Genomic DNA, 9,640 nt, shown 5'->3' on the forward strand with positions numbered 1-9,640 from the left:
ATAGGTGATGGAATGTTCTTTTAAACAAAGAGTTTTGCGCGAATGCAATCAGTCTGCGTGTTGAGAATAGGATTTCGATCCTTGATGAAAAGCATCTCGTAGACAAGACAATCAAATTTTCCTTGGCACTTTTTTAGAATGCGGAATTGGCTTTCTTTGAGGAGGCTTGTATCCCCATGGGCTGTCGAAAAGTGTTTACCGATCGCAGAGTTTTTCTGTTCAACAATACGTTGGTGAAGGTGTCTAGCTGTAAAGCCGACATAATCTGAACCACACAGATCACATGTAAAAGAGTAAACAACGCATTATTGATTTACGATTGGACGGTTGATTTCTCTGGGCTTGAGGTCTTGTTCCAATTTTCTGGTGATAAATACGGTTTGTAGTTTAGTACCAATCTTGTGACTGAGATCATGCATTTGCCTTTTAACTGCGTTAGCTGATGTTGATCTTTGAAGGGCAAACCCATTCGCACAACGCTGCTGTCTTCCTTGTTTTTCTCTCTCGTGCCAAATGAAAAGCTCTGAATGGTTTTGGTAATGGTAGAATTAATCATTGCCAGGCCAAACGTCGAAACGTCGTCAACAAAGTTTTAACATGCTTTTACGAAATGTTTTATTACAATTTTTTATTGTTAAAGGAAATTACATTCTGGCAAACAAATGAATTTTAAGGAAAACTTCTTTTCATTTCAGTGTTTTCTGTCAAATATCTATAGAAAATTGGCGTCTTGAAGGCATATTCGGGATTGGACTGGAGATATATCAGAGGAAATGTTTTACCAATCTTTGATCTCGAAGCAACAAGCGTGAAACGTGAACCAAATCGTTTTTTATTACCTTGAAATATGGAAGCAAAGGTGCATTATGAAAACACCAGTCTGATTGGTTTTACAGGATGCAGGTCAGTTGAAAGTTGATGCCCCGGTCAACCCAACCCAGTTACCTCTAAGACGAAAACAGTCTTCCACTAATTAATCTAAAGAAGAGATTAGACAATTCATAAAACTTCAACACAACACTGGCTATGTTGTCAGGGTGAATCGGGTGAATCCAAGTCTTCAACTGATGCCTCTTTTCCACTTAATATTTTCTTTGTTTAATACAAAACATGTAAGAAAGAACTTTTCCCGAACTATAGGATTATACACACGGTTCCTTGTTTTCAGTTCAAATTAGGTAAGAAAAGAATAAAAAGGTAACTCTCTTACATTTCGCGACATTTGTCGATCTGTGCAGGTGGAACGAAATCAATTTGATTTATGCTAATTCAGTAGGAGACAAACACCGTGTAAAGCAAATATTGTCTGCTGAAAAACCATTTTAAAGTCTTTCATAAATGTCATTTTAATTCCTGCACGTAATTTATTAACTGTCAGATCTTGTCGAGCAACACGTATATTGATGCTAGGGAAGCAATAGAAAATGTGACCTGTTAACTGAAACTACCTTTAAGGCAAGACGTTTGCATCTCAAAAATTGTTTGTCAATTTTTTTTTTTTTTTTTTTGCCTTTTTTTGTGACGTGTTTGCTTTCTTATACAGTTGCCACAATTCGTGTCTGTAATGGGCTGTGCTGTTTGAATTGAGCGTTGTCATAAATAAGGTAATAAGGTAACTGATATATTCTTGGCATATTCTTGCTTAACGTGGAACTATGTTACCAGGTTTTTACAGGAAAAAAAGGGGTTTTTTTTAACTCTTTGTGAAGTCGAAACCACAACATGAAGCTTTATTTTAAAAAAAATAGTCACATATTTATTACCGTTAGGGGGGAGAAAAAGGTACAACGTGATAAAACCTTGGGTTGAGCAGTTTAACAGCTTAGAACGTAAACACTATTTCTCTCTTGAAATTTCGTATATTTTATTTTTGCCATCCTTGTTACTTTATATCTTTTTATTGAGTTATTTTTTCACTTTTTCCTTTTGAGAATAACTTCACCGAATTTTGTATAAACTGAGTCATATTGCACGACATGGCCTTTCAATAGGAACTTTGTATTTGTTCACATTTGTGCTGAAATCCGTAGGCTGTCATTTCCTCGTTCAGTTAACATAAAATACTTTCCGGTTTACGTTTGACGCCAAAATATCAAAACGACAAAACGTGCTTTTCGAGATCATCTAGCAGTTATTTTGTTACCAGGAAAGTAACCTCTAAGAACTGACATAAATACAAAGAGAAGCGTAAAGAGCAAAAATTCCAACAAAGTACACGCCTGCTTTACAGCTTGATAAAGAACCAGCGTCAGAAATAACGTGACCAGCAATCCGATGGAAACCCTGTAGCTAGATGAATCTGCCTGAGCACCTGTTAAGCTCTTTTAAAAAGGTTTTCTATCGACAGTACCTCTCCCCACCCAAAGGATATAAATACATCAGTACTATTAAAAACCTGTCAAAAATGCTGTGAAGTAAGGCTAGCATTGCATCTAGGAGAGTAGCGAAATCATATTGCATTAATGCCATGTTAACTGTATTCTTTGTCCCATATTATGCTCCCGTATTTTTCGGGAGTTAGCCTGATTTCAGAAGTGTTGAAGTACACAATTAGAGAGGTGATAACGCCGTCCTGGAGGTTAAGAAATCCATGTACCTAAATAACCGCAAGAAATCAACAATTTAAGTTGTTGAAGTTAAATAGAAACTAGGAAACTAGGAAATTTCTGATAAGCGTAGATTCAAAAACAGATCATCTTGTTACAACATTCAAGCGCTTTATAAGACTAGGTCATTTAACCTTCTGCAAGAAATTTGCACCTCTCATGTTACACCTGAACTGCCCTACAGTAGCTAATTTCCCCTTCTTTGTAATTTGCAAACTTATTAACATTCAGGCTCGCCTCCCACTTCAGGATAACCTTACATTTTCAGCCCTATACTCTTTATCGTTCCGTTTTTCTTATAGTCTATGTAAACCTGATTAAACCAAATACTAAAACCACCTTTTAACCTTTTCAGAATTACAGTCTTTGGCGTCAACTATCTTAAAATTTAGCAAGGTGTGCCTAGTCGATTCCATTAAAAATATTAAAAGCCGACTGATTTTTAATTTAATTTTTCGTTCTATCCAACAGCGCTGTTTGTTATTCAAAAAGGTCATTTATAACACAGATTAGAAGTTTGTTTCATTTTAAATGAAATCAACCGAGTCCTAACCACACATAACAGAACACTTTCCTTTGCAGTTCGAAAAACCATTTTTCGCTTCGAACCTCTTGCAGTACGTAATTAATCGAAATGAAAGACGGACGTTTAATATCCAACGTACAACTCTTTATCCGAAGCTTTCGAAAATAAACCAACACAGTCCATCAGTTTTAGGAGTTTGAAATTATTTCAAACGATACATATTAAAAACAGAAGAAGTAAACTATAGAATTGAATATCGACAAAACGGATATTGGACGAGGCTTCAGGTCTGAAGTAATTTTAAACTGGTCGTGGCACACCTATCATTGAAATTCAGCCTTCTTGATTTCTTGTCAACATATATGTTATTCAGTTTTTTTTTTTCTTTTAACAGCAGAAGAACCTGGTGTTGTACACAGTCTGTCTATATATGTTAAGAACAGATTAAATAATCCGCATAACGCTCAAAGAGATTGGTAGTTTTTCAGAAGGGAATCTTGGCCAAAAACAGAAAGTCTTTTTTCATTCTTTTCTATTCGTACAAATTTCTAGATAAACCCTCCTTCGAAATTGCTCCGGGCGTACAAAACCCGACATTTAAAAATGTACTTTTATTGCAGTTAGTTGAACTGAACGTGTGCAATTGACACTTAAACCCTGCTAAAAGTTTTACGTTCAGGTCATTGAATTCAATTTTTCATCTTGACCAGTTCAAAATGGATATCACTGTTGCCTTATTCGTTGCGATATTACAAACCATTTGAAGACAGCGCCTGAGGATTATGATAATTTCGCTGGCTTTTAAACATAGTAATTCCTACGAGACCTTTTCAACCTCTGGGTGCATTTCATACCTGAAAATGTAGATAATATGACGGGAGGTCGTTGCTGCTCGGTGAATCCACGGGTTTGGCCCTGAAGAAGTTGACGATATTTCAGCCGGGAAGGGTATGAGAGGATCCCAGCGGAAAGCGCGAAATTCATTGCCTGCCTTTGGAGAGTTGTCAGTCTCTTCGTTATAAAAACTCGTTGGTAACGGATCTTTCAGTTTTTCATGCCAATATTCAGTGAAATACTTGCTAGCGTGTGACTCTCTCTCGAACAGTTTATAATGAGTGGCGATTTTTTTCACATAGCGATCTTTTTCTTCCACGTTCGCCGTGCTTTGCCAGAATGCATGCCCACACTGTAAGCCGTCAAAACGCCTGAAATTTTCGTCCCTTGTCTTGAAAAAGTGTAAACACTCGGTCTTGTTGTTTGACCAGCGCCGAGCTTTCAGCTGTAGTCCTTGACCAAGCGGAAAATACATCGTGGAGAGAAAAATATCGGCTAGCGAAGGGGCGCGAACATCGACGAATATTATCATCGCCGACATAGTGAGAGTTACCGCCAGCGAAACACAGACTATAACAAGCCGCAAGCTTGGCATGGGCCATGAAGAAGTCGCAGACGGCTTCGGCTTAGGAGTAGATGATGCGGTGCTGTTTTTCTTGGCTATCATTGTGTTTCCCTCTTCGATGCTAAGTTCATTACAGGTCGGCTTCGCTTGTCCTCAACAAAATAGTCTGGTCTCTTTGAAATAAGCTGGCGCGGACCTCGAACGAACAGATACAGATTATCAGTCACTCGCGGACGGCTAAACTCTTACAGGTATGTAAGGCAAGTCAAAACAAACGCTATTTTTCACAATATTTTTTTCCGCGTTTCCGATAAAATATAGTTTTTGAACCAGATCAGATGGAGGTGATCGGAATCCACTACGGCACCGATCGATGAGTGGTTTTCTCGTCGATTTCAGTCCGCTTTCTTTCTTACTTTTGTTCGATATTTTTATTAACATGCATAAATTACTCTCGCATCAAAGCTGCATATTATTCTGTGGAGAGCAGCGCCCATGTGATTGGTGGAAAGGTGCTAATAATCAGAAAATAAACAACACCCGTTCAATGAATGGATCGCGGACCGACAGCACAATAAAATTAATTTATGAAGCTCGAAACAGCTGTTTCGCGGGTAAATAATTTAAAAACACTGACTTCGAAAGAAAATGCTCGTGGCTTATACCAGATGATTTCGACCGTTTTGATTGTTAAGGTTTATTCACAGTTAATAGATTTCTAATGAGTGTTTCCCAAACATTAAAGAAAAGTTCCAGACTAGAATTTTAAAAACGCGTTAGAAAGGAGTTGAGCACGTAAATATACAGTCACATTGGTTTTAAGATTAAGACGTTAGCAATATTGAGAATTTCCCAGAATTGGCAGAAGATTGAAATTTGAAATACTTAATTTACAAGAGGATAAATAACAGGAACTTAAGAAAACAACAATATATTACAATAGTGATGAAAAAGATCACAATTTAAATAGTGAAAGGAAAAGGTCCGTTATTCAGTTTAATCTCCAGATCCTACCATCTCTTAATTATAGCCAAGACAAAGTTGTTTTGAGAACATTTAGAGCTTGGAGAGAATTGGAAAAATACGAAATTATGTCCTGTAGTTCCTTGTCAAGCCTATATACATTTATGTCATCCACACATCAATTTCCATTTTCCGCCGTTGCCTTCTTTTAGCTAGTTTAGTGATTTAAGGCCGGGTCCCGTTATTAACCGAGCGCATCATTAGAAAAACTAAGCGAGGAAATTACAAAACACCACTACACGAAATTGCACCTGTGATTCTATTGAAACTACTCCCGCAGAAATTCAGAGGAAACTCAAAACTATCTCGCAGCTGGTCTACAAGGAAAATTTCCATCATTTTTTTGTTTTTCATTGCTTTCTTACATCACTAATGAAAACGATTTGACAGTGACGGAGCGGAAGAAAACCAGATAAGACGTGACGTGCATGTAATTTTATGGCTTCGCTTTTCTCATATTGTGCAATATTTTGTAGGAAATAGTTTAAAAGTTAACTTTTTATCACCTCGATAATATGAAAGCTAGTACGTTCTACTGTGGAAAACTAACGCTAGAAATAAGTCATTTATTACCATCTTGTTTACCACAGCCTTCCAGAAATAGAACAACAAGCCGTTAAAATGCTTAGAAACGTATGTACGTACATGGAAACACCGGCAGATACCTGTCATAACACTTAACCTTAAATAGGCGAAAGCAACCATTACATTTGTTAACTAACGTGATTCAGCCAAAAACTGGTGACAGCATATGTTATAATCTCTGAAACTTAGTTTCTAACTCGAGGTATTGTTAGAAAAAAATCGTTTGACATTCCTCACGCATTGATGATTTGATCTCCATTTATGATAAGTGTTAGTTAGGGAAATACGTTCAATGACCTCTTGCTATTTTGCGGCGCAATTAATGATTTGACTTCATGCGACAAGGTAATAGCTGACATAAATGTACTGATAGATAGTTCGTAAGCAATATTTGAACGTGTAAAATTTTCAGAAGATAGAATCTGCGATACGGTATATTCATATTTTTATACCTAAAAAAGAAGAATTAAAAGTTACAACATTACTAGAAACTATTAAACCAAAATAACCATTTAAGAATAGACATGTTGGACAGCTTGCTATAGGACTGAAAAAGATAAATTGATCATGTATGTTCGTATTATTTCACGAGCGCGCGTTGGAAATGAGATTGTAGACAGTCAACGAGGCGCCAATTTGGCTATAACCATCTCATATCCAAAGAGTACCCCTGGAATGATTGCTTCACTGAAAACGCCCAAAAAATATAGAAAACTCAAATAAAATAAAAATAAAAACGATCCAAAAAAATTACGCGTATGTTTACCATATTTGTAGAGCATGGTATAATGGCTCATAACCCATGATGGCTAAGCCAATGAAAACTCTTGAATTGCATTGTCCAATGATCCTGTTTTTAATAATTAACAATTAGACCCGTAGCCCTTGCGGGCTACGGGTCAATAGCCCACGAGGCGAAGCCGAATGGGCTATTGACCCGTGGCCCTTGAGGGCGAAGGGTCTAATTGTTTTAGTATCACCCAACTAGTCGGACAGAAAAGTTAGTAAAATGCAAGTTGAAGAAATATTTGTTTGGGAATAAAACGAAACAAAGCGTCACGCTCGATTGCGCCAATGTCGCTACTCGAGGACTATTACTAATAGTCCTCTACTAGCGTAGCCAATTAAAATGCAGGATTTACATTAGTCCACTAGTTGGGTGATACTAAGGTAAATTATTATATAACTAATACAATATATTAAAAATAGTTCTCACAACGACGGCCCTGTTGTTGACTGAACATGTTGGGATTTCCTTTTACGCTGCTGAATAAATATAAACAGTAAGGATTGAGTTTAGCGTTTGTTTGTCCATGCAAAATATGGAGTGAGTCGTGTAAGAACGGACTTGCATGTACAGGGGTTTTTCAGACAGTTTAGCCCATGCTTGGAGACCCCGGGCGCGCATAAATGGAAAGAAGGCAAAATTTTAAGTATTAATATTTCTCACGGAAGTATGTAAAATATAGCCACTAATGAGCTTGCAAGGTTAGTAAATCTTGATATAAATGTAAACCAAACTGACTAAATAGTTTGAAATTTCTACATCACAGCTGTTAAAATTTTCAGGTACTAGAGCAGTTTTAAGGTTTTACCCCCCAAACCTAATGGCCTCAGTACAATTGGGGGGTGGGCACCATCTCTTACCAACTAAGTGTGATTAATTGTTAGCTAGAAATACACGTCAGTTGGATGAAGGCGTCTACCAAATTAACCGAGAGTCCTAAAACATGAAGTGACGGCGACTATAGCGAACTGCTAAACTGGATGAACTCATTGAATTTACATCCTTCTCTCCCGAGAGCGTGGAACTGGAATACTGTGTCTATACATCGGAAATTGTCACTCTTATCTTCTTCACCAGAAGTTGGTATTAATTATATCTTCTGTCCGATAATTCAGAAGAGAGTGCAAACAAAATAACCAAACATTTGACGCCGAAAACTTTCCTATATTTCTATCGAGTTCTAAAAATACGATTTTTAACCAATCAGCGGGTGTATTTTCTTGGGCTACTTCTATCCCATTGCCGTGCATAAATTTGGAGTTAAAAGTGTAGTTATGATATGTACCAATTAATTCCGCTAAAGATCCGTTATAAGTATTACTTTAGAAAGAGCCAAGAAGTTGTATCGAAGGGGCAAATTACTTTAGAGATTTGGTTTTCGGTGAAAGCACTAAGATTAGAAAAGAAAGTGTTTTCCTTTAGCTTTATTTCCAGCAGGCTAATGCTTCGTATTCTACAAGTACAGAATCACCTACTGTCGCTCTTTAGTGCAAAGCAAAAGGTAAAACCTTTTTAATGGATATTTTGCTTACCTTTCTTAATTCCCACCTCTTTCCACCATCATTAGTTCGACCAGAATTCCTCATAAGATAGTTCAGCATCACACATTTCGTCCGGTGGGTTTGTATTGCATCTTATCCTGTGTATAACACAGCGAATGATAAGTGACGTAAGCATGGATTAGACTTAGTAAAAAACTGCTCTATTGTATTGTATTGTAATTCTATCGTGGAGCTACCATGGCGAAAGTATCGGAAAGAACAAAAGTAAGACCCGTCAAATTTTCTCTACCCATCAAGTCCTATTCCCACGTCTTGTTCGCTGTGATATTAAGGTGGTATCTTCCCTATCGCATTTGTATAGCTTCAGTGACGTTGAAAACAATCGGGTACCTGTAACGACCATCTGATCTCCTTGTGAATTCCCACAGAGCAGGATCCTCGTGTTCAAAAGTTACAAAATGCCTTCCCATGAACGCTGTCCAAGTCAACAAGGCATCACATAGATCGTCATCGGCACAGTTGTACCGGCTGAAAATACTGAACAAGTTCTTTCCGTGAGGCACAAGTTTCCAATAAAAGTTTCTTCCAACCATAAGGATGGCCCCATGGTCTTTTTCACTAATAAGAGGTGCATCCTTCTTGTATCCGAGTCTTCTTTTTGTGTGTTGGTCTCTCAGTTACGCTTAAGAAGCCATGGAGCGATCATAACTCTCTATTTCAAACAGATAAACGTCATTAAGTTCGTATTCAGCTGGATCAAAACTACGGAACGATATTGTTACCAATTTCGGACTCGCATAGCAAACCATAAGCAGAATTTTTCACACGTAAAACAAAAGGTTTTTACTGTGGAGTACTCTTTTGATAAATTTTAGATAAAACTGCTGAGAAAATTCCGAACAAACAGTCCTACACCTTGTTTTATAGAAAATATTTCTCGTGGACGATGACAAAAAAAAGTGAAATGGGTGATATAATGCATATATTTTTGTTAAGAGTAATAATACATATATTTTTGCTATTTTTGCTAACTATATTTTCGCTGAGACAACGCCTATTCCTAAAACGTTTTTAAAAGTTGTACTACATCTTTATCTTGGTCATCGAGTGACTCAATCGAGTGGCTATAAAACTCCGCTGAATCCAAGAATGTGTACAATGGACTGGACACCGTGATGAGAGAGGGTTTTCCCCTGCAATCCAATACAGGAG

At 37.3% G+C, this 9,640-nt stretch overlaps 1 protein-coding gene across 2 annotated transcripts in view; it reads right to left on the bottom strand.

Moving 5' to 3' along the window:
• LOC145486707 (uncharacterized) overlaps positions 1 to 4,953 on the bottom strand; it is a 10,187-nt gene extending 5,234 nt beyond the window's left edge. For both annotated transcript variants that reach the window (XM_081465417.1, XM_081465416.1), the window contains exon 1: positions 3,987 to 4,953. In XM_081465417.1, coding sequence (XP_081321543.1) covers positions 3,987 to 4,633 — 647 coding nt within the window. In that variant the 5' untranslated portion in view covers positions 4,634 to 4,953. The remainder of the gene's footprint in view (positions 1 to 3,986) is intronic.
• Between the last annotated feature and the right edge of the window lie 4,687 nt (positions 4,954 to 9,640).

This window comes from Orbicella franksi, chromosome 5, assembly GCF_964199315.1.
Source record: "Orbicella franksi chromosome 5, jaOrbFran1.1, whole genome shotgun sequence".
NCBI lineage: Eukaryota > Metazoa > Cnidaria > Anthozoa > Scleractinia > Merulinidae > Orbicella > Orbicella franksi.